Below are 26,771 nucleotides of genomic sequence, written 5' to 3' on the forward strand. Positions count from 1 at the left end.
CCGGAAGTTAAAGTGCCCCTGCGTGAATGTAAAATTCAAGATGGAGTTTGTTTACATATGAGACGAACTTTTGTCCCAGAGGATTTTCCTTTTAAACCATGGGGAATACAACAGTCGTTGCATCCAGTGTCAAAGAGCAAGCAGATGCTGGAGCAAAAGAACTTTACAATCTTGTTGATCTGAAGGGTGGGGGTGAACTTGTAGAATTAATGAAAAGGGCAAGATGGACAAAAAATTTCAAAGAGGTTGATGATAAAATAAATAATGAGGTTAAAAATTTTCTCTATGACGAGGGAAGAGGGAAGAAAATTCCAATTGTAGATTTGATCATGATGAGAAGTCAAGAAAGAGAAAGCCGTAAACCTAAGATAGGAAAAGACAAACGATTGAAAGAAAGAGATTTGGCTTTAATCGATATGAATTTTCCAGATGCTGAGGCCAATTATTTAAGGAACAAACCAGGTATATACATCTGATAACAACTTTTGTATAATAGCTTGATGGTTCACCTATCAGATTCCTCATTAGCTGTTCTGTTTACCCATTATAATACATTTTTTGTACTGTTGTCCATTTTTGGAAGTAAAGTTTAAACTGTTCGAAGTTCAAATCTAAAATATTTCAAGTTGGTACTTAAAAGATATTACAACGACAATTCTAATGAGGTTTAAAATCAACATATTAACAGAAGCAAATACGACACTCAAATAAACAGCATCACTACACACAATACAGAAAAGCATGCAGATAAAAAATGGCAACATTTTGAGACAGATCGTACATTTGTATATGGTTGTACCAAAATTTGTATGGATGTAAAACTCACCACAAAACAACTCATATGGCTTGTCAAGGATATTTTGAAATTTTTAAATATTATTCAACTCAGGCTTCTGAGGTTTTTATTAACATTTATCAAATTCATCAAAACAAACATGTACATGAATATAAGAAAATTTTAGCATTGAATCAGTCAGATATCAGTCTGATCAGAGACATATGATACAGATAAGAAACTTGTTGATCAGCAGTTTATTGATAAACTATCATGCAGCGAAGAATGAGATTTACTGACCTTTCTATTTATTAGTTTAATAAATAAGTGAAAGTAAGGTACATTTTCCCTTTTAGTTGAAATGTTCTGAAATAAATTGTAATAGTTGCCCAAGTGATGAAAGAGTGGGAAACCGAAGATTTCATTTAATTATCTTGTGAAACAAAAAAGTTTGATAGGTTAAATTGAAAATTATGAATTTAATTTTGAATTATTTTCATATTCATAAAAATTTTGTGGGGGGTGTAGGAAAATTGTTTTGCATTCTTTCTTTTTTTTTTTTAAAAAAAAATATGGTATGAACATGAAGCTACATGTAAGTCTAAGATTTTACAGAATTTTATTTCAATATTTGTTTTTAATAATGTTTTTTTACTTATGTTCATTTAAAGTCAGGTTGTTATTATTGATTAAGTAAGAACAAGATCTTGTTTCCTGCTGCGTGTTAATTTGAGATTTCAGTTGGTTGCAAATCTTTTTTGATCTAATCCACTTATTCTTGAGGAGATGCATGATGATGTATAGTAAACAATATGAAATATCATTTCCTTCTTGAGGACAGTTTTCTTGTATGTAAAGTACATTGAAGTAAAAGAGTTATAGACAAAGAAAATATGTGCTTCAGGTCCTTCTATCATACGTGTACATGTATAATAATTAGGTTCCATATTGACTGATAAAAACATCACTAACTTGAAATATATGAAGTTTCTACTTTTCTCTAAGAAAAAGTAAGTTAGGATATAGATTTATGTTTTCAGCTTGATTTTTACATGTAATTGTACATGTACATGGGTTATCTACATGTATACTATCTGCGCACTTACTTGTTTATTAGTTGTGCACCTTTACAAATGTGTAGTAAATATATATCTAGTTGAATGGCTGAATAATAAAACCTGGAGATATACATGTACAACAAAACATTCTACATTATCAATAAGCCCAAAATATTATTGGAGGAAAAAGATTACACTGAAATGAACATCACTATGTACTTACATGGTACACACAATGTACATTGATTTACAGTATGGAAGAAAAGAAAGGTGTAAAATTCTTTATTGATGTTGTTTGTAGTTCTCTGACTATATATTTTCCACTTGTTTGTAGCTGACACATTACCAGGTAAGATTTCTGTGGCTTGGTCATTATCAACCCAACAATATATTTCTCCCATTTATAAATTTGTAAATGTAATGTACATCCAGCATCAGAAACCTCCCATATACAAAACCTATTGGTTTATTAGTGTATTTCATTATAAACAATAATTTACCAAATTCTGAGAGTTGACTTCATTTAGTTCAGGGAAACAGGATTGCACATAGCATTAGGCATGTAACAGACTCTAGAATTGCTTTGTCTTTTTTCATCAACATTCAAATCTTGACTCTGGGTGCGTTATTTAAACCTCAATATGGACAATTTGGATAGAGTTTGAATTCATTGTTCATTGAAATTGTAAAAAATAACTTTGAAAATATACTACCATGAGTACAGTACTTGCATAGTTATGTTACATCTACAATCTGACAATATTGGATTTATTGGTTTTTTTTTTATAAATTGAACAAACTTGAACTCTTATGATTTAGAGTGACATACTTATTGAACAACATGGTTAATGTGGTGTTAAACATGGTGTAATTGTTATGATCAGTAAATATTTCCCTGTATACAAGTAACTCTTTGTATGTGTACTTTCCGTGCCAGTGTTAACCTAGTTGATTTACCATTGTCATTCCCCTATAATACTTTTTGAAGTAGGCTAGAAATGCAAGATGGTGTTGCCACTCACCAGTAATGGTTATTTTGGTTAAATATGACCTGTAAATGGAGATTATTTTGCAATTTTTCTGCCCTCAAAAAAAAATCACTTCCAAAATTGATTATGCTTACAATGCACCTAGGTGACTTGAATGGTACTAATGCAACTATATTTTTTGCCAAACATATGAGTACCCATACATGAACACGTAGCTTTTAGTATGCACAAATGTGAGGAACATCAAAAATATATTTCATGTATTAATCATGCAATATGAAAATAATCAGATGAAAAACTATGACATGCACTGTTATATGTAGTTTACTCCTGGGAAAAGATCTATTCAACTTTCTAGACATGTCAAATCTATGAATTTTAACACATGAAAAACTTCTAGCTTCATCCAGTCTTTTAATGATCTTGGGTTTTATTTCTAGTGTCTTGGGGTCTAAACTTGCTCTTCCTGATTGAATTGTTCAGAAATTAATGTTTTGTATGATTTGTCTCTGTCAATTAATTTTCAGTCATATGAATTCGGTAGAACAATTTTTAGCAGAATTGTCGATAGATACAATACAACAACATCATTGGATAGCAATTAAATTTTGCTGCAGGTCTCTTTGTCAATAATTAAAAAAAAATATTCATAGGGATGGAGAATGAGCCATGTCCTAAATTTGTAGATCCTCAGTCAAAACATGAATGGCTCAAAATGTTTTTGTCGGAAATGACTTATGCAATGAAAATATGATTGTTTGAACTGTTAATGCAAACACATATCATGTGTTATGAAAAGTCTTGCATATTTCAGTTGGTGGAAACATCAGTAATATAACAACATAACGATACATTATCAATAAAGTTAAATTTTAATACAAATAAATAGCTCTGTCTCCCACAAGCCTTAAATGATGTTACTGCTATATATGTTTATTCTTGACAACAATGATTGATTAAACAATTTAATTGTAGTGAGTGATGTATGCCACTTTTTAGGCAGGTGGAGGGAGGATAGTAATTGGGGTCTTTCTTTCCCTCTGATACACATATGGGGACCTTATCTGTTACTCCTTCTACTCCACAGAATGGAATTTTATGAAACTTCATGGAATCTTTTTTTTTTTTATTATTTTGCTATTTATTTCAATATGCTTTATTTACCATTACAGATTTATTATGCATTTTTTGGATAGTTGCATAAATTTGCATCATCTCCATTTATTGTTTTATGGTTTTGTTTTTATTTGCATGTTATTCAGGTTATATTTTGTGTTGCTTACTTGCCAAACTGCTTGTTTTTCTTGGAAGCTATAAGATAAAAGCTGGGAAGGCAGCTACCAACATTTTTTTAGCTTAAGTTAACCTTTATATTTAAATACACTTATTATGTGGTCTTTTTGTATCTACAGGCCATGAAGGGTTTTAACTTCATTTGAAGTTGGATTCAGTCCTAAGTTATGAAATTTTTCTGTATTTACCTTTATTTAACTTTGTAATGTAGAAAAGTAATAATGGTAAGAACATGTTTCAGTACATTCAGAAACATTACACTCACAATAACTTCATGTACATACTTAATTCTTGTAAATTAATACATGGAAGCATTTGTTTAAAAACAACAAATATAATATATTTGGTCCTTTTGATGTTTAGGTATTTATTTTTTTTATTTTACAGACCGTAAGTATCGTGAAGAATGCTGGGATGTCAACAAGAGAGGAACTGTTGGAGAAAACATTCTTCATATCTGTGTGCTGTTATCCACTGCCATTCATGCTGATTTAGCTAAGAGACTCATCAAAAGATATCCTAAACTGATCAATGATATTTATCTCAAGGATGAGTATTATGGTAAGGTAACAAGAGCAATTAAATAATGGTGGCAGTGGTGGGACATTGAACTGAAATTAGTACTTCAGAACTGTAACCTTTTTGGGTTCTTGATCCTCTGACAGGAGCATAAAATGTGTTGAGCATGTTTTATTAAACATACTTATCAGTCATAATCTTCATCCTTTCATGAATATTTTATTTTTGATAAACAGGATGTGAAGGGCAGTGATTTTAACCAAATAAAATTGGCATGAAAATTCTAATTGATAAAAAGTGTCTCCTTATGGAAAATCATGTGTTCATCAAGGAAATTATCAATTTATGGTAAAATGATGAATGTATTTTCTCTTATTCTTAGTTGTTCATACAGATGACATATCATTTTATTTTATCGTGTAAAATCTTTTATTTCAATGAACTTGATAATTTATGTCTCTTAGTTAAAAAGAGACTTTGTTTACATTCTTCTCCTCCCAAATCTCTTCTGTATTAGCATATCTATTCTCAGAATGATATCCTAGAAAATTGAACTATGAGTATAAAACAAGGTGTCATTTAAATCTAGAACTATTTTGGATTTAAGAAAATAAGTAAGAAAATTATTTATTAAACTTACCCCTACTATGGGAGTTAGTCATGCCATCATTACCAATGGGGTTTAGTAAGATTCCTTGACTGGTTATCCTACTAACCCTACCCCTTAGCCATGCCGGCATGACTAACCCCCTATTAGAGGTTAGTTTTAAAAATTTATTTTTTAGGCATTTTCTTAATTCCAAAATAATTCCAAATTCAAACAATACCTTGTTATATCACCATTACACAGTTGGTTGTATACTTGTATGATTTCATGACATTAGTCTTTGACTTTTGAGGTATTGTCAAAGAATGAAATGTGAGGTAATAAAGTCAATCAGGTAAAAATTTACCCCAAGCTAATCAATGCTAATTGCAAGAGGAGAAAATAATATTGGTAAATGTATGTGCTTAGTTTGTGTCAGAATTGCTGAAGGATTGTCTGCAAATGAATGCAGGCTAATAAATTTATAGCAAAAACAAGTTTCTAATGAATTTTGTATTGAATAAGGGTGATAACATTGTAACAATTGCTAGAAATTTGGCAAAAACCACAACAAAATGATAAATACATTGTATCCTGTATGAATTTATTGCTAAACCATATATGTTTAGCATGAAAGGTGGGGGGGGCATTTATTTTTTATATTTTATATTAAGTTTTGAATGTGATCTCTTCTTTTTAAAGATTCACCAAGTTCTCTGCTTTTCCTTTTATATAATCAGTAATACGACTTTGATTTTGTTTTCAAAATCAACAGATACAAATGTAGTTCAAAATCTGCCTTTTCTTTGTTGTTAAATTCAACCTTTCAATAAAATCAATTTTAATCCAAACATAAAATTCTTGTATCAAAGAAAGATATATAAATAAGTTAAGCCAGATTACTCCATGGATGTAACCTTTTAGGGAGGTACATAGTAAGAAATTAGTTGAAAAATAGAAGAACTAATTTGTTAAGCATGAGTTATATCCTTTTGCCATTACCTGCGTCCGTCGTTGTCTTTGTTGTTAACAATTTTTCGAAACTATTCTCCTCTGAAATTACTTTACCAATTGGAACTAAACTTGGTATGAATGTTCCTTTGGATATCCTGCATAGAATTGGTGAGGGGATTTTTTATTCTTCAAAAACCATGGCCGCCATTACTAAAAATAGAACATAGGGGTCAGACAGTTGTTTTTCGCATATATCTCCAAAACTGTTAAGTTTAGCTAAATTCTGACATGGGTGAAAGTTTTCAGCATGATGAGATCTATTTGTGGTCAAATTTTCATTTTAAACCATTAAGCCTTGTTATTTCTTTCAAAAATCTTCTCCTCTGACACTACTTTACCAATTGAAACCAAACTTTGTATAAATGTTCCTTGGGGTATCCTGCATAGATCTGGTATGGGGATTTTTGATCCGTCGAAAAACATGGCTGCCGTTACTAAAAGTAGAACATAGGGGTCAGATAGTAGTTTTTCGCATATATCTCTAAAACCATTAGGTTTAGCTAAATTCTTTCAGTAGCTGAAATGATCCTTATTTTTAGGACTACAAAAATCTTCAGACATAAAAGTTGTCAGACAACTTCTTATGAGAATTATTGCCCTTTTTTTTTTACAGTTTTCAGTCAATATCTTGAAAACTTTGATAGATAGAAAGAAACTTTCAAATGCAGAAATGATCCTTATGATAAGTCTTACCAAAGTCTTCTTGAGTTAAAGTTGTTGGACAACTTCTTGTTAAATTTATTGCCCTTGAAAGTCAGAATTCAACCAGGTGAGCGATTCAGGCTCCTCGGAGCCTTTTGTTTAAATCAAAAACTCCCTTTGACAATTTGAAAGTCAAATTTTTAAGTTTTCTTTGGTTCAGTTTGGGGGACTTTTATCTATTTTATATTTAGGATAGAAGTGAACAATTCACATTTGTATATTCAAAATATCTTTGTAGCAATTTGATTGAAATTTAATTTTTACTAAACTAGGATTACTGAGTCTTTTCTACCTATTTTGAAATAAGAATATTTATGATAGCTAATGTATCATTCAAATGAGGTTCACTGGAGAAATTTGTGAATTGTTTAATTTAATTTACATGTTTAATCCTTATTTTATTATAGGTGAGAGTGCATTACATTTTGCCATTGTAAATGAAGACCCTGCAATGGTAAAATTTCTACTTGATCATGGTGCTGATTATCATCAGAGAGCTACAGGCAACTTCTTTAATCCTGATGACCAGAAAGAATCCAGGACTGACTCCTTAGAACATGAATGGGTGGATCTTTGTGAGAAAACCAATTTTAGAGGGTATTACATCTAACTCAAAGTACTAAAATGATATGACATATTTAGTATCCAATTATGGCTCTAAAATTTTAAACATAAGTAAGGCCAAGATAAAAAAAATGTGTCTGTGTAAGGTGACATTCTTAAAAAAAATATGATAGCTAGGTTTGCATTTTCATTTTCTAATTTTTTTAGGCACTTTTACTTCAACCAAATTATTAGTCTCTGAGTGTTTTTTTTAATGGACATGTTAATAATATCTTCATATGTATTAGTAATAACTATATTTAGGGCTTCCGTTACGACTTGGTTGACCATACACATTGAAGAATGCAAAAAGCCATGTTTTCTCAAACGGCAGAAACACTTTGACAAACTGTACTTTCGTTTTTTTCCAATTATCATTTTTTATTTTTAGTTATTTGATAAAATGGCTTAAGGTTGGGGCAGAAATATAGGGTAAGTCCGGTAAATGTAAACAGACATATTTTTTTCTTTGCCTAAGGACAGAGAGCAATGTCAAACTGCACTATGTATATGTATCTTAGTTGTCTGCTGATCTACAGTAGACTTTGCAAACTTCTTATGCATCCTATGTTATATGTATAGACTATTCTTATCTTGATTGATTTATTTTAGCCATGTATATTTTGGAGAGTATCCATTAAGCTTTGCTGCCTGCCTGGACCAAGAAGAGTGTGTTCGTCTAATGTTGGCAAAGGGAGCTAATCCTAACCTACAGGACACTAATGGCAATACTGTTATGCACATGCTTGTTATACATGATAAGAAGGTATGTCTCTCTAAATACGTTTGTTCTGTCCATTTTAGAATTTTTTTCTTCAGATTGTCACTATCTATAGATATTTAACAGCTCTATTACATATTCTAATATGCATGTCTTAATAGTTTTAATGGTTAATAAGTCTGTTATAAAAACAAGCTAAAACTGCATTTACAGGTTGAAGTACAGTACTGTATTTTCAGGACTATAAATCAATATTTTTTATTCAAAATTTTGAGTAAACTGCAATCAATGAAAGCTGTCACTCAAACAGTCAAACTGGCGATTGAACTCGAAGATTATTGATCAGTGCCACTATCCTTTATGAATGAATACGAAGATGCTAATAAAAACGTTAAAATATATAAGCAAACTTCCGAAGATATGTTAACAAAACTCTTTTTTTTACTGGTAAGACATTATCAAGTCTTCCAGAGTTTTCGGTCCTTTAATATGCAAATTTATACCCATTTATGTTATGTCGTTTCACATTTACATGTGGCTCAAATTATTATCAGTTAAAGTGTTATCTAAATGGCTAATTGCAACCAAATTTAAAGGTAAAAATGTTCGTTTTTGTATTTATACATTAATTACTGCTCGTAATTATGACCTATGCATCAAGCTAATTTCCTGCTAAATTTACACCTTGGTGCCCACGCTTGACATGTTTTACTATTTCGTACACCTGATGATCTAAGGCTTCAGAGTAATTGGCATGGAATTCAATAAAAATCATTAAACTCACAAAGTACACCTTAACAAAAAAAACAAATATTCATTTCATTCAGAAATACTATACGTAGTAACATTGCTGGAATAATATGCTGTGAAAAACAAACCACTCTACTTGTATCTCCGCTGACACTTATGATATAGATGCACATGTTTGGTCTGACCCTCAACTTATCTGGCAAATTCGACTTATCTATGGTTTTTTTTTGTTGATTTTGGTCAAAATTAGGCATTTCAACTTACACTCCACATTGACTTATAGTCTGGAAAATACAGGAAATATAATCAGGCTTGAAAGAAATGATATTTTTTTTTTAAATATAGTTAAACTTGGCAAGAATTAAGTTTCTTGTAAGACAGTAATGGATGGATATAAAGGAATGTACAAACTCCAGGAAGGACTTATCTGAAGTTAAATAGATTCAGTAAATTCAAGCCATAGCTTTTCCGTAGTTCTTTCTATGGTTTTCTTTTGATTGATATAAGCTACTAAAAATTTGTTATTTTGATTGATATAAGCTATTAAAAATTTGTTATTTTGATTGATATAAGCTATTAAAAATTCGTTATTTTGATTGATATAAGCTATTAAAAATTTGTGATTTTCTGCCTTGAAATCTTCAAAAATATTATCCAAGTAATATTTGATAATTTATTTTATCTTTAATATAATCGGAAATGTAGATATTAAAACTACATTGTCATATTATTGTTGTAGTATTGCTTGCCTTATATCTGTTCAGATATTTAAAAATATCCATAAATTTGATTTCATAACAATGCATGTGAAATATGTTAGAAAATTGGTAAAAAAAAAGACTTTTCACTTTAGTGTATGCAACTAATATTCATCACAATACATGTACTTCATGTACTACATGTACTTGTATTTGAGATATATATATATTTCTGTATGAATATTTTTTTTATTTCTGTATGAATATATATATATACAATTCACTTTTTTGTGCCTTTCTGGGATTGCAGCATTCTCCAAAAAAGGTTTGATGTTTGCAATTTGTACCTTTGTGCACCTTCTGTGTATAAATATTGTGTAATTAGAATTATGTGTGTTGTATATTACAGCTAGAATTTGCATTCACTGAAATTTCTGAACAAGAATCCCTCCATACTAAAAAATGATGCATCATTTGCTACTAAGATCACAAATATATATATGCCATTGTTAAATACTCTCTAGTTAATATTCAGAAGGAGTAAATAAATTTGCACTAGATTTTTTAATCACTGGGGGAGATTAGATTTCCAAATCAGTCCACCAGTCTTGGGGAGATTAGATTTCCAAATCAGTCCACCAGTTTATGAGACAATTCTTCTTCAGCCGAGTCTTTATTCAAAATTTTTTTCTCTCAAGTGCCAATGATAGATTTTAACTTGCTCTATGAAGCTTTTTAGTTGAATTTTTTAAACATTTATTTTTTATTTTATTATTTGTTTAGGCGAATTGATTTAAATTACTGCTTCATTTAGAAGAATTTATCTGTCCTATCCCAGACTGCAGTACTGCTATAATTTGCCTATACCCCTGCTTAGTCTTTAGCCACAAATTTAACCTTTTATGTATTGTTATATTTTGCTGCATTTGCCAAGGAAACTATTCCCTGTAATTTATGGGTATTTATATAATTTTGAAATAACATATTTTAGTGTATTATTGTAGTTACAGTTATGATGGGTTGCTGGGCTAGTTAATACATGTAGTAATGTGGTATACAATAGGAAGTTTAATGGAATTTATGTAACTTTCAGCAACTACATAATTACATATTTTTATCTAAGTTAATGGAAATCTAGCACTCTGCGTAGTTTTCATTTTAGTGAAAAAGTTTCGTCTTGTTTTATTAAGAAAATAACATTGTAAAATTATTTTTACTTTATTTCTTTACAAATATATATGGTGTTACATGTTGAGGTAATGATACATTATTATTAACAAACAATTTCAAGTCATTCTTTGTCAATAACATTAAACAATTTCTTCACAGGAAATGTTTGATTTGTTGTTACAAATGGGAGCCAAGTTGGACATAAAGAACAGACAAGGATTAACTCCCTTGACTCTTTCAGCCATGCTACCCAGAAAGGATGTAAGTAAATAATGCATGATGGTTTCACTTCCTTGACTCTTACTGCCATCCTATGCAGAAAAGATGTAAGTAAATAACACATGATGGTCTCACTTCCGTGACTCTTTTTACCATCCTGTGCAGAAAAGATGTAAGTAAATAACATGATGGTTTCACTCCCCCGACTCTTAACTGATTCTATGCCGAAAAGATGTAGTTAATAACACACGATGGTTTCATTCCTGTGACTGTTTCTACCATCCTATGTAGAAATGATGTAAGTAAACAACACATGATGGTTTCACTCCTGTGACTCTTTCTGCCATCCTGTGCAGAAAGGATGTAAGTAAATAGCACTGATTGGTTTCATTCTTTTGGTTAGGAACTCAGTGGAGAGAAGTTATATTTATATTGTCAACATCTTCAGATTTGCAATTAATTTTGGTCAGTTTCAACAAGTAAAGCATAATTTTCACATACTTGATCGCAATCCCAACACTTAGCACCATACACTTAACTTATTTCTGACAGTACCTTTTGTTTCTAACACCTAATCATACTACTGCTAAACCAGATGTTCAGAAAGTGTTGATATTGAATATGTAAACTTGTTTTACTGTTGCTATATTTGTTTTTATCTAATTTGGTAAAATTTTCATGACCTGCCCTTTCTGACCTGATTTCTACTTCAACATTTGTTTGTATCTTAGATGGTAAAATGTTCACAACTTGACCTTTCTGACCAGATTTCTATTTCAATATTTGTACATTCTCATCTATCATATTTTTTCATTATGTTTATAAGAATAGTACTTCTGTTTACTTCAATAACTGTTTGCTTTATATAGTGAAACTTCTCCAAACTGGACCTTCAGAAAACTGGTCTTCCCTTCAAACCAGCTGTTTTCAAAATTCCCGGCCAATATACCTTAAAACCTGTGTGTTTTGTCTTCAATAGACCGGCCACCCTCATAAACCGTACATTGGCTGGTTTTTCACACTTTTAGTTACATATTTCAAATAAAAACAACCTCTCAATTCCGGCCGCCCGGTTATTGTTCACCTGTAATAAATATGTCAACAAAACTTTAAATGATTACGTAATATTATGCAATTAATAATTCATTTACTGATCAGTTTGCATTTCATCAGTAGACAGATGATAATTGAACAGGACAGTAGTTAAAACAACAAATTTATATAGACATTACATTTTATTACTGGTTGGCTGTTAATTGGTGTGTACACACATCAGGCAACCGGGTTCATTTAATTGTACGATCTATACGATCTTTTAACTGTCAATTTATGTGACCTGAACCCAAGCCAAAACAACACAGGGGTGAAATTATTAGACTTTGTTGATAGATAATTTATGAAAAGGAATACAAATAATTAATTACCATCAATAGCCCTTTGATCTTTAATACACATTTTTTCAAAACCGTGAACATTATTTTGTCGGCAGTACCATTTGGAAAATCAAATCATTTATTGATGCAAGCTTTGAAATGTAATAAAAGGCCAAAAGTTATGAATTGGCATTAAACATGTCTCAACCAACAAACTGACAAGGTGTAGGGTTATAGAACACATTAATGGAAACAGCTCTTAGAATGCATTGCTATTTTTCACAAAACTGGCCTCCCTTATAAACCAGCCATTTTTTTCTTGTCCCAGTGGTGGCCGGTTTGGAGAAGTTTCGCTGTATTAGAAATATCAATAAATTAAAATTTCATTATATACAAAAAATTACCTATACATGTAGTAAAAGAAAATACAATTATAAAACATGCAAGAATTTATTGCAGTGAGATTTTTTTTAAGTCTGGCTAATGCTATGAAACTTTGTTTTAGATGTATGAACACATTTTAGAGAAGGTTAGACAAGTTGTATGGATATATGGTAATGTGACATGTGCTGGTTATCCATTGAAGTATATAGATACTATATCAGAGACAGGAGAAATTAATAAAGACTCTGTACTCAGTCTGGTTGTTTATGGGGTAAGTACTGGCAACTGTACCAGTAATAAAAAAAAGATTTTGTACCCTTATTTGATGTGTTGATAAATATGTATTTGAAGATACATTTCTATGACTTTTAAGTTTAAACTTTTTGTGAATTTTTGAGTGGAACTGAATTTTCAAGCAGATTATGTGCAAATGTGTGTCACCTTAACAACTTGTGAAATCTTGAACAGAATGTGACAATTTACATGTGAATTCTCAGATGCCTTTTGTTAGAGTGTCAAGTAATAGAATAGGCCATATATGCCTTTCTGTCTCAGGAAGAAGAAAGCCATCTAAGTATGATGGATGGATTAGTTGTTAATCTACTGAAGGAGAAGTGGATTACATTTGCCAGATTTAGGTAATGAGCTATTTTTTTAGTAGTCTTTATTTTTGTGAAAACTTTATGGTCTTGTCTCATTGCTTGAAAAATTATTTAAGTATTAAAAAATATTGGTGGTGTTTTTTTCTTGTTGCAAACATGCCAGTTTTGATACCTAATCTATTTTCCATTTGCAACAGGCATCAAATTTTGTTTACACACTCACTTGGCACAAGGGAAAAATGTCCATCTGTTTTCCACATACAAAACTTGAGTACACAAGGTTAGAAGTCATTAAAGGCCAAATCCTTTTCAGTATAGTTCACATTTACATTCACACAGTGATTGAACTCCTTTTGTTAACATGTATCATACATGATGTGTTCAAATTGATATTCTGTTTTTTTACAGATTTTACAGAAGATTTCTGGCTTTTATTGCCTATTTTATTGTATTCCTGGTTGCCTTTGCCCTTAGGCCTGGGGTAGATAAATGTCCAGGAACTGAACAGACCTATAACCTTACAGGGAATGGCCTAAATAACACAACTACTCCTGCTGCTGATCCCTGCTTTCTACTGAAGGCTTGTAGTTATCATGACAAGGTAACAATTAGTTATCTACCCCTTGTGATTTCTTGGTATCATACTTGCCTGAAGTGCTTCCGGTTGTGGATTTGATCCCCAGTTAAGTCACACCAAAGACTTCCCATATCTGCCATATGAAGTTAAACCAAAATCAGTGGATTAATCGACCTAATTTAGGGAGATTAATTGATTGTTCAAAGTTCAAATTAGAGAAGTATAAATATAGTGTATGTAAAAAACACTATTTTTATATTTCTCTAATTTGAACTTTGAATACACATGCATTTTAGAGGAAAAAAATAAGCAGTTAATGTAAGTGATAGGGTATTTTCTAAATTAAACATATTAATGCATGTATTTTGAATAATTCTGGATATAGCATCACAAAACTTTAAAAATTACTTAAGGTCTGAAAATTAGTAACTGTTTGTAATGTCATCAGTTTCAAATACTCTGAAGTTACCATGGAAGTTAAGAATATTTTCAGATTTAAGTATTTTTAAAGTTTTGTGGCACCCAGGCCTGTTCTTGACAACTTGATATATGTTATAGGTTTAAGTATATGTACTTAACTAGAGACAGAAGAATAATCTCGCATTAAATAATGCAGATAAAGTAATTATTGTCCCCAACTGCTTCGTGGACGGGGAAATAGTTATACCAGTGTCCATCCATCCATGGAAGTAACTACTCAGAAATTGCTTGAAGGAATTTTTTTCAAATTTTGTAGGATTGTTACCAGTAGTCACCATTTGTAGTTAATAATATTAAATTTGACAAATTTTACAGATGTTATTGGACTTTTGCCCTTCAATTTTTTTTTTACAACAGAGTCGGAAAATTTACCACCTGCAAAAAAATACTTTTATGGTATTATATAGATAATTGCAAGTTATCTACAGCGTGCAATAATTTGTATTGTATTCAAATATGAATATTTGTCCATTTTTTTTTCAGATCCGTTGGGCATTAGAAGTAATAGTTTTACTATCATCTATTGTATACATCTATCTAGCCATGAAAGAGATATACCATCAGGGATTCAACATTTTTTTCACAACACTTGTAAGCTTGTATTCTTTTTGAAGAATTATAAATACAAAGACAATCATATATATTATTAACACTAAATAACGTGCATTATTTCCAAGTGTATACCACAGGTATTTATGTTATTTAAAAAAAAGAACAAAAATATTAATGTACAGTCAAAATGAGTCAATCCTTGATTAACTTCAAGTATCTTAGTATCAGTATAACCAGTATGTTATCAATAACCATTGGTGACACCACCGTCACATGGCAAAATGTTTATCCATGTTTATTAAATTATCAACCAAAAGTGGTATTGACAACAGACTCTTTACACAACAACAAGTAAGCTGATTACAAGCATTTCAAAGGTATTGTGAACATATTAGTTCTAAACTTACATGTATGTTAAATTGTCATAGAGAAATAGCCAAAAGAAGTGAAAACACAAATTACAAGGTACAGTATAAACTGAATATTTGATGTAAAGCTCTCTATTCTGCTAATATTATTTATATGTAACTGTTACCATTATATTTATAACATCTTCTTGGTGTGTTATAAAGTGATTCCCCCTCTTCATCTGTTCAACTTTGGGTATCTTTACAGAGCGGTGCTCCTATGAAGGCTCTATTTCTGCTGTCATGTGTATGTGTGGTGTTAATGTTACCTGGTAGAGCTACATGTTCTACTAAGTATGAGGACCATGTTGCTGTGTTAGCTATATTGGGTACGGCTCCGTACTTCTTGTTTTTCTGCAGGTATGTTGACATTACATAATATATTGTTCTCTAATCACATAATAGAATAGCTTGGTAATAGGAAAAAATGACACTAAGAATAGTTGTATTAACTGTCCATCCATATTACATTAACATAATATTATTTTTTTTCCAACCATGCATACTTGTGTACTGTAAACCATGAAATTTTCGTGGCAGTTTTATTTATTTAATCTGTCACGAATATTTTCTTTGAGGAACATTACAGTTCAACTTGATGAACAATCCCGAATTTAAAACTTTGCAAAAGCAGATTTATGGCAGAAATCATCAAAAAAAAAATGTGGTGCAAAAATTTTCTAGTTTACAGTATGTCTATTCGATTATTTTTCTTGCCTAAATTTCTACAATTCTTTAAAATTTGCATTCAGCATCAGCTTGTTTCCTTGTACTGTGTGTATTTTTTTTCAGCTGAAATGAACTTTTTTTATTATGCCCTGCGACAAGCTGTCAAGGGCATATTGATTTACCCCTGTCCGTTCAGATTATACATGATCATGGCTTTTCCGACTATCTCCTTGTACAGTTTTTGAACTACATCTAAAATATTTTACAAGATATTTCTACACATGATGAAGGTGTGCAGGGCCAAAAGATTTTGATTTATATGATATATTGCGGAAATTGGTGAAAGTTAGACTTAGTTATTTTCTTCAGAAATAGGGCTATATGGCTTGTATGGCTATCTCCTCCTGTAGTTTTTGAACTGTATCTAAAATATTTTTTGCAGGATGTTTCTACACATAATGATGGTGTGCAAGGTCATAGGATCTTGATTTTCATGAAATATTACTGGGTGATAGTTGGACTCTGGAATATTAAGGAACTGGGTGATAGTTAGACTTTGTAATTTTTGTCAGAAATATATTCAAAAAAGTTAAGGATTTGTTATTGGGAGTATTAAAATTTCTGATGTGTCTGTCAGTCGTTCCATCGGTCCTCTTTTTCTCATTGCAACTAGTCTGATACTACCAAACAGAATTTCATGACACTATGTGGCCAGAATACTATTTGTAGATATGCATATATTTAGGAATTTTTTATTCCCAAATTGATCCCCAGACCATGAGTAACACAAGTCTTGGAAGGATTTCTGAATCTGCAAACCATCTCTTCATACAAAAATAAACATGTTCCTAATTTCGCAAATCTAGCAAGCGGGGGCATCATTAGTGTCTTACAGACACATTTGATATCACTACTAACAAATGATGGGGGGGGGGCTTCTGTGATAAACAGGGTTTCTAGTTGCTTTTGATTTTGTACATTTTTGTCACAAAAAAATTCATCAAACCTTCATCAGAATGATTTTAAATATGGTTATGGTTTGTACCATGTGTAAACTTTATTCAACATGATTATGCTTCTATTTCCAAAACGTCTTTGTTTCCTTTTAAAGTTTTTTTTTTTTTAAATTTCATTTCACTGATCTTGGCAATTCTTCATGGTAGTGATTCATAATTTGGTTTACAGTTTCAGCTTGATGGGTTGTAATATGTCAAAATTTTGGCTTGGGTGCATTAATTTCTGTTTGCTATAATATTTTATTATTATTTTAGGGTTACATAAATGTTCATCTCCTTTAATTCTAACTCTCCAATCTTTTATGGGAAAGGTTTTGATGTGATTATAGATACATGTATTTTGTTCTCTGTGTGAGCTTTTTGGCTTGGTTGGTATTAACTTCCTGTCTGTCATAACATTTGTGCCAAATCTCATCAATCCTCCATCAAAGATTTTTCCACTTTCACTGTTTTGTCAAATCCTGAAATACAACTTTGATACATTTAGTAATATAATCAATGATGGGATTCACAATAAATTTTATAAAATCTCAGAGTTGATGTATTTTTATTTTTTTTTATTATTTTTTTTGTTTTCAGAGGTTTTCGTATCCTTGGACCCTTTGTTGTCATGATCTATAAGATGGTAAAGGGAGACTTGCTGAGATTTTTCATCATTTATATTGTATTTATTGTTGGATTTTCACAGTGTAAGTATCTATTTGTCCTGTCAGTTGATAGAGGAATGTCAATGAAGGACTGGTACTGTCATGGTAATGGTATTTATATAACATATGTTTGGTATTATCTACAATAATTGCTCAGTGATTTAATTACCTCACTTAAGATGACAAGGTGTATATATATTGGAATCACCTTGTCTGTCAGTCTATACATCATTTAATTTGGCTGCAATTTCATCACAATTATCCCCACTCCCAATGAACAGATTGATTTCAAATTCAATACATGGCTTTTTTTTTAGATGGGGCATATATTACAAGCCATTTTGGTTGCTGTCTGATATCAAGTTCCTTTTTTGCGGCTAGTGGGGCGTACCTAGCAGCACCTAGCACAATAATATGTGTAACATTTTTTAAACCCCATGCAAACAAGTTTTGGAAGATTTCCCCTTTGTACTTTTGGCTGTCCTTTCTATCAGTCTTTATATTTTGTTTCTCACAACTTTGAAGTATTTTGAATGTTAAAATGATGGTTTGCATGCCCATTAGATAATTTAGTGAAGACTGGTAAAAGCATGCTAGATATTGGTTCTGTTTTGCTGTGCTAATAATTAACTTAAAGAAGTCAAAGTAAACAAGTTATATTTAGAATACTGGTGTCTTGGTTTTTTGTAAACCTTAAAGTTTTGTAAATAAAAATCTGTTTCTTTGCAGCAATGTACATCGTGTTTCAGAATACACCTGAATCCCCTTTCCAACATCCCATTGAGGCCATCATGGGGATGTTCATGATGTCTTTAGGGGAGTTTGGTGATTATTATGAAAACTTTGATCAAACAGATCATCCGGTTTTGAGTAAAGTAAATCCTGTGTTGTGTAACTGCTTTTCTGTACCATTAATAGCCATAATTTTAATCTGTTTTATGTCCTATGTTTTCTCTGTTTAATGTCTGATGGTACCTCAGTGTTTGTCATTGTTGTGTATTATAGACTTAAGTAGATATGTAGAATTATTCTCTTTTTGTACTGTAAATAATCTTTACTAGTTATTATAGGATTAACCTATCTCCTGTCCTTCTTGTAAAGACTCTTTACTGGTTATTATAGGATTAACCTATCTCCTGTCCTTCTTGTAAAGACTCTTTACTGGTTATTATAGGATTAACCTATCTCCTGTCCTTCTTGTAAAGACTCTTAACTAGTTATTATAGGATTAACCTATCTCCTGTCCTTCTTGTAAAGACTCTTTACTAGTTATTATAGGATTAAATTAGGAGATAACCTAATTATTATTTGATCGTGATTTCAGCTTTGTACATCATACACTTGAACAAGGAATGGAGTCCATTCAGTAATCCTATTGAGTCAGTTATAGCTATGTTTATTATGTCCCTTGGGGAGTTTGGTGACTATTATGTTACCTTCAAACAGACAGATCATCCTACATTAGCAATAGTATGTTAGTCTTTCTCCTTTCTGCACCAGAAACAGATTAATTCCTCTATAGAGGGATTAAAACAATACAGAAATGATGCACTTCCACATTTTATTTTAGAATTTTCAGTCAGCTTTTTCAGAGTTGTAGAAACATGAATTTTTGCTTTTTTGTTCATAATAGGTCAAATTTGTACTAGTGTAGTGATCCATTTCTGCATTGTGTGGAGTTTTTTTTATTAGGATAACAGTTTTTATAAATGTTTAAAGGGAGATAATCACTGGATTGAAAGTGTTCAGTTATTTACTGAAACATTGTTGCTGTCATGTTGCCTATATTTAACCATTGCATTTGAAGTCTGTTGCTTTATTTAATTACAAAAATGTACAAAACAACCAAATGGTCAGAAACTGTTATACTTTAGAAATTCCACAGTGAATTTTGAGTTGACATCCCTCCATTAACATTCTATGTTTGTATAATATGTTATGTCATGTGAATATATAATGTTATTAACATAATGCATGTTTAAAAGTTTAGAAAAGGCCACATTCAACTACAGTGAAAATACATGATCTTTTATATTGTCTGCTGTAGTTGGTATTAGAAGTCTCAGATTCATAAATATATCTGGGATTTTAAGTTTCAGAAATGTGACACTTAATTGGAGTTGGACGAACTAATTATTGTGTTATCTGTCCATATTATGATGTAACTTTTCACTCTTTTGCTTTGTAATTGAGTTTTATTCCTTCACTCAGTTAGCAATTTTTTCTTTCCACACTTTAACTTTTCTTTAATTTGATTTTAAGAAGGTTGCATTTTGACTTTTAAGAACTTTTAAAGATGGAAACAGAAAATGAACATATTTGAATCTTTTTCTTCCCAATTATATCATTAGATTTTGTACTTAGTACCTTATAGCCCCTCCTGAAGTTTGGAAAGAAAATAGAGCATTTGGAATTTTAAAAGTCTGAGGTATACTCTTATTTGGGAAATTTTGCATTATTTTTAAGTGATATTCATTAACACCCTGTATTTGGACTTTTCCTTATCCTAGAACTTGAGTTACTTAAAGTGTCTAAATGCAACTTGTATTTTATTTTGTTTAACTTCCATTTTGAGTTGATTAACTTCATTTCAGCATTTTACATTGCCTTTATACAATCTACCTGCACACCAGACAATGAACCATGTGTTTTTAACAATGGTTTAGAAGCATGGTTTGGAACATTCACAATGAGTGTTGGGGATTTTGAGGATATTTATGGAATATTTGATTCCTCAACTTACCCAACGCTCGTCAAGGTAAGATAAAATTTGGTACAGGTGTACTTGGGTCTAGATTTATTGAGGTAAAAGAGATTTGTGCAACTCTGTGACTTAAGATTTTTTATCAAGTATGAGTCCAGTGGCAAATAAATATTTTTGTTGATTGTGCTATAGTCAGTTTTTACTAATAGTATTTGAAAACAATTATAAGAGATAATAAAATTTTACCTTTCTACTTTATTTTTGTTTTAGTACATGTATTTTCAGGCTCTACAACAAATTGACCAACATCATTCATTGTTAGTTAAGGTTTTTATAATTCTTTTTATGACTTTGTTGATTTTTTTTTTACAATTTTATTAACATTGTTATTTATGATTTCCTCTGTATAAACTTTAGGATTTTTTGTTCTCTTTATTAAATATAAAAGCTGCACTTGCTTTAAATGTCTAAATGTTGTAAAATGTTGATGTTTTGTGTTTTTTTCCTTGTCATTTTGCTTGTTTTTTTTTTATTATTTCACAATTTGTTCTCGTAGATTTTGACTTTTAGAGAACTTATTTTTTTAAATCTTGCAATTAACTAATAATTGTTAATTAGTTAATTATATGAAAATATATATTTCATCCCTGTGATAAATAACCTTTTTGTAAAAAATGTCAGGAAATATGCCCAGCTTTCACAGATACTTATATTTATTGTTCTCTCTTTAAGTTAACCTTTCTTAAGTAAGTTTTTAAATTTTGTAATTACTGTTTATCTCAATTACCTCTAAATTACCTGAAATAGTTCATATGAGACAAACAAGCCAGTTTATATCTTGATAGTTATATACATATGTAATTACACATACAAAGTACCATATGTTCAGTGAAATGGCTGACTGGTTAGATTTAAAGTGAAACATGAAAGCTTGATTATGATTTTAGATAATGTTTGCCATCTACATGATCTTGGTGACGTTACTTCTAGTCAATATGTTAATTGCTATGATGGGTAATACATACCAGCTGATTAATGAAACACAGAAGGAGTGGTTCAGACAGGTATATTTATATATTGTAACATCACTTTATTATACCCTTGGCAAACAAAGATTGGGGGCAGGATATTGGAATCACCTTGTCTGTTCATCTGTCTGTTTGTCCACATTTCTTATAAGTGCAGCTACATCTAAGCCACAAAAGGATTTGATGAAATTTTATAGGAAGGTTGGATATCATAAGTAGGTGTGCATGAAACATTATAATCACTGTCAAGGGGGCCCGGAGAAAATCCTGGAGAAGTGTTTTACATGTAAAAACCTTGTATGTGTAAGTGCAACTCTTTCTAAACCACTCAAAGGGTTTGATGAAATTTTATAGGAAGGCTTTGGATCACATGTAAACTTGTATAAAGGAATATAATTACTGTAGGAGGACTTTAAAGGCAGATAATCCAAATTAAGGGTTTTACATATTAAAACCTGGAAAGCACAACTCTTCTAGACTGCTTGAGAGATTTTGATGTCATTGTTTAGAAAGGTTTGGCATCTTATGCAGATGTGCATTAAGGAATATTATTTTTGTTAGATGACATCAAAGGGAGATTTTAACTTTGAGTCCCATTTGATGTGAGGGTATTCTCTTTGTGAGCTTTTAGTTTTTTTTTGCTGTTTCTACCTCCTGATACATCCAATTTCAGGCTACAACAGTGATAAAAGATATCTTCAATTTTAAATATTTTTTTTTATCAAATTGACTCTTACATCTCTGATAAACAAAATAATGTCAGTTATGAACATCTTGCTTACCAGGATAACTGAGATATTTTCTGTCTTCACTGCCATTATTCTGTGCATAATTGTAGTATAACAATTTTCATGTTTTTACAAAAATTATGATGGTGGGTGATAAATGTTAAGTTCATATTTGTGACATCACATGGCTATCTGGATTTCGTCATGGAATCCAAAATTATTAATCATTGGAACTAATATAAATGTTGTTAATTCAAGATATCAACTTGCCCAAAATAATAATATTGATACTTCCAAATGATGAACTAGACAAAATTTATAAATATAGAAAAACAAGCTACAAACGAAAAACAACCAATGTATTGGTTTATTATTTTAAAACTGGAAAAAATTCTAACATGTTTGTCACTATACCATACAACAAGAAACCTGTGTAAAATTGAACTCATTTTTTACAGTGGGCCAAAGTTGTACTTGTTATTGAGCAGAGTGTTACAACAGAGGAGAGAAAGAAACAGCGTACTAAGTATTCCCAGCCACTACCAGATGGGGACAGGGCTCTAGTCATCAGATGGCATCAGTCTGTAAGTATTTCCAGCCCCTACCTGATGGGGACAGGGCTCTAGTCATCAGATGGCATCAGTCTGTAAGTATTTCCAGCCCCTGCCTGATGGGGACAGAGCTTTAGTCATTAGATGGTATCAGTCTGTAAGTATTTCCAGCCCCTACCTGATGGGAACAGGGCTCTAGTCATTAGATGGCATCAGTCTGTAAGTATTTCCAGCCCCTGCCTGATGGGGACAGAGCTTTAGTCATTAGATGGTATCAGTCTGTAAGTATTTCCAGCCCCTGCCTGATGGGGACAGCTTTAGTCATTAGATGGTATCAGTCTGTAAGTATTTCCAGCCCCTACCTGATGGGAACAGGGCTCTAGTCATTAGATGGCATCAGTCTGTAAGTATTTCCAGCCCCTGCCTGATGGGGACAGAGCTTTAGTCATTAGATGGTATCAGTCTGTAAGTATTTCCAGCCCCTGCCTGATGGGGACAGCTTTAGTCATTAGATGGTATCAGTCTGTAAGTATTTCCAGCCCCTACCTGATGGGAACAGGGCTCTAGTCATTAGATGGCATCAGTCTGTAAGTATTTCCAGCCCCTGCCTGATGGGGACAGGGCTTTAGTCATTAGATGGTATCAGTCTGTAAGTATTTCCAGCCCGTACCTGATGGGAACAGGGCTCTAGTCATTAGATGGCATCAGTCTGTAAGTATTTCCAGCCCCTGCCTGATGGGGACAGGGCTTTAGTCATTAGATGGTATCAGTCTGTAAGTATTTCCAGCCCCTACCTGATGGGGACAGGGCTCTAGTCATTAGATGGCATTAGTATGTAAGTATTTTCAGCCCCTGCCTGATGGGGACAGGGCTGTAGTCATCAGATGGCATCAGTCTGTAAGTATTTCCAGCCCCTACCTGATGGGAACAGGGCTCTAGTCATTAGATGGCATCAATCTGTAAGTATTTCCAGCCCCTGCCTGATGGGGACAGGGCTGTAGTCATCAGATGGCATCAGTCTGTAAGTATTTCCAGCCCCTACCTGATGGGAACAGGGCTCTAGTCATTAGATGGCATCAGTCTGTAAGTATTTCCAGCCCCTGCCTGATGGGGACAGGGCTTTAGTCATTAGATGGTATCAGTCTGTAAGTATTTCCAGCCCCTGCCTGATGGGGACAGGGCTTTAGTCATTAGATGGTATCAGTCTGTAAGTATTTCCAGTCCCTACCTGATGAAGACAGGGTTCTTGTCATCAGATGGCATCAGTCTGTATTTCCAGTCCTACCTGATGGGGACAGGGCTTTAGTCATTAGATGGTATCAGTCTGTAAGTATTTCCAGTCCCTACCTGATGAAGACAGGGCTTTAGTCATTAGATGGTATCAGTCTGTAAGTATTTCCAGTCCCTACCTGATGGGGACAGGGCTGTAGTCATCAGATGGCATCAGTCTGTAAGTATTTCCAGCCCCTACCTGATGGGAACAGGGCTCTAGTCATTAGATGGCATCAATCTGTAAGTATTTCCAGCCCCTGCCTGATGGGGACAGGGCTGTAGTCATCAGATGGCATCAGTCTGTAAGTATTTCCAGCCCCTACCTGATGGGAACAGGGCTCTAGTCATTAGATGGCATCAGTCTGTAAGTATTTCCAGCCCCTGCCTGATGGGGACAGGGCTTTAGTCATCAGATGGCATCAGTTTGAAAGTATTTCCAGCCCCTGCCTGATGGGGACAGGGCTTTAGTCATTAGATGGCATCAGTCTGTAAGTATTTCCAGCCCCTACCTGATGGGAACAGGGCTCTAGTCATTAGATGGCATCAGTCTGTATTTCCAGTCCTACCTGATGGGGACAGGGCTTTAGTCATTAGATGGTATCAGTCTGTAAGTATTTCCAGTCCCTACCTGATGAAGACAGGGTTCTTGTCATCAGATGGCATCAGTCTGTATTTCCAGTCCTACCTGATGGGGACAGGGCTCTAGTCATCAGATGGCATCAGTTTGAAAGTATTTCCAGCCTTACCTGATGGGGACAAGGCTGTCATCATTAGGTGACATCAGTCTGTTAGTATTTCCAGCTCCTACCTGGTGGGGATAGGGCTCTAGTCATCAGATGGCATTAGTCTGTTAGTATTTCTGATCAGATAGATATTCCCAGGCCTTTCATTATGGAGACTGGGCTGTAGTCATCATATGGCACCAGATATAACATGAGTAGTGACATCAGCCGAGCAGAAGCACTACTATCTTTAATCCTATAGCCTACACAATGATATTTTGAGTTTAGTATTATTTTTTACCTGTTGTCCATAAGTTATTCTGTCTTTCTATTTATATACCCTATTTCTTGTATGCACAACTAAAAATGTGACCTTAACTTCTTTTTGAATTTTAATTAAACTTCACCTCAAGGTATAACATATCATATCAATGTGCATGCAGTTGATTTCTGAGGTTCTAATGAGGACATGTTTATTTATTAACGCACAGGTGGAGCACGTCAACATCTAAAATTAAGAAAATTTTGATTCCATGTGTGATAATCATGAATGTTGTTTTTTTATCATTAACAGGAGAAAGAAAGAGAGGATCTCAGGGTGGCCAGAGAGGAACAGAGACTGAAACAGAAACAGAAGATTATGGCAGAAAGAAAGAAATTAATTCTGAAGAAAACGACTAATCTGGCTAGTATCATCAACACAGCTGCAGCTAAGGAGGGCAAAGTTAATGTCTGATTATGAGTATCTGTGACTGTATTGTTCTGTTATGTCCAAGAATATCTGTCTCTCACTGTTGATTCTACTTTTGCCATAGTTCTTAACCAAACTTTGGTTATTTCAAATATTACAGCCTAGGGTCAGAATGTTGTCAGAAACCCTAACACGGTTATACTTTTTACCCTGTAAGGACAAAAATTTGGGCTCATATTTTTCGATAGTGTTATGTTTTATTCATATTTTATTTGTATTGAATTCCCTTTTTTACCTTTTAAACGTGACTATTGTTCACAATTTCATTATTCTTATTGACATTTGATTTGAGCCACTTCACAACGTATATTATTTTGATTTAACTTGGTTATGTTTTTGCTATCGTCTTTCGGTTTCCAACAATTGGTTCAGGAGTGTATTGGGTTTCCAACGATTGGTTCAGGAGTGTATTGGGTTTTCAACAATTGGTTCAGGAGTGTATTGGGTTTCCAACGATTGGTTCAGGAGTGTATTGGGTTTCCAATGATTGGTACAGGAGTGTATTGGGTTTTCAATGATTGGTTCAGGAGTGTATAAGTGAAAATACAGGTTTATATACACAGTTGGAGTAGTATAATAATAATAATAAAAAAATACAGGTTAATGTTTATGCTAGTTTCTAAGTGTTTTGTAAAGCTTCCATTGTGGAATGGATTTGGAAAAAAAAAATTTAATAAATAATAAAATATTATTGAGAACCAAATGAGTAAAATGGCCCCACAAAATAAAGTATTCAAAACATTAGTTAATTACTGTGTTGTTACTACAGTGAACTGTTAGACTGTTTGTGTGCAGGTTTTATTATATATATGTTTCACCAGGAATATATAACTGATAGTACTACACACAATAATGAGATGATCATTTCCATATCTAGATATTATGGAAGTATTTTAATTCATCAGTTTTGTTCATAGTCAGATGAAATGTTGTTTGGATGTAAAGTTTATAGAGAAAAAAAAACTGAAACAAATAATGAACATTAGAATTCAATGATTCACTTTAACAGTAGAATTTCTGTTTACGGCTTTATCAACATTAATAGATAAGGCAGTTTTAAATACTTTTAACTTGTAATATTTTAGACATGACAGGTTACTTAAATGGTTGGTTTGTTCTATTGGGTCAAAAAAGTTTTATTTAAAATACAATATCATTGGTTGAGGTACATTTATGGATGAAATTAGCCCTATTTTCCTGAAAATTGATCT

General features: G+C 32.3%; 1 protein-coding gene across 5 annotated transcripts; it reads left to right on the top strand.

Moving 5' to 3' along the window:
* Nucleotides 1-7: 7 nt before the first annotated feature.
* LOC148610953 (transient receptor potential cation channel subfamily V member 5-like) lies at nt 8-26,231 on the top strand. Of its 5 annotated transcripts, none has more exons than XM_088590900.1 (17): nt 8-462; nt 2,168-2,182; nt 4,503-4,676; nt 7,344-7,533; nt 8,152-8,305; nt 10,019-10,033; nt 11,038-11,139; nt 12,976-13,125; nt 13,410-13,492; nt 13,865-14,057; nt 14,997-15,104; nt 15,681-15,832; nt 17,737-17,846; nt 18,534-18,679; nt 21,456-21,572; nt 22,723-22,848; nt 25,384-26,231. In XM_088590900.1, exons 1-17 carry the CDS (start codon nt 99-101, stop codon nt 25,543-25,545), a joined length of 2,361 nt encoding a protein of 786 aa, XP_088447026.1. In that variant the 5' UTR covers nt 8-98; the 3' UTR covers nt 25,546-26,231. The 5 variants fall into 5 exon arrangements, with proteins under 5 accessions (XP_088447026.1, XP_088447023.1, XP_088447024.1 ...); XM_088590897.1 differs by lacking the exon at nt 18,534-18,679 and adding an exon at nt 20,399-20,562; XM_088590898.1 differs by lacking the exons at nt 10,019-10,033; nt 18,534-18,679 and adding an exon at nt 20,399-20,562.
* The last annotated feature ends 540 nt before the right edge of the window (nt 26,232-26,771 follow it).

Source organism: Perna viridis, chromosome 7 (genome assembly GCF_037379345.1).
Source record: "Perna viridis isolate PV_CMFRI_1.1 ecotype Kerala chromosome 7, ASM3737934v1, whole genome shotgun sequence".
Lineage (NCBI taxonomy): Eukaryota > Metazoa > Mollusca > Bivalvia > Mytilida > Mytilidae > Perna > Perna viridis.

Bases quoted from the DNA above. Each gene is read 5' to 3' on its own strand.
- LOC148610953 (XM_088590897.1), top strand. From the start codon at position 99: ATGGGGAATACAACAGTCGTTGCATCCAGTGTCAAAGAGCAAGCAGAT. The intron at 11,140-12,975 runs GTAAGTAAATAA...ACTTTGTTTTAG, and splicing joins CCATGCTACCCAGAAAGGAT to ATGTATGAACACATTTTAGA. The intron at 14,058-14,996 runs GTAACAATTAGT...TTTTTTTTTCAG, and splicing joins CTTGTAGTTATCATGACAAG to ATCCGTTGGGCATTAGAAGT.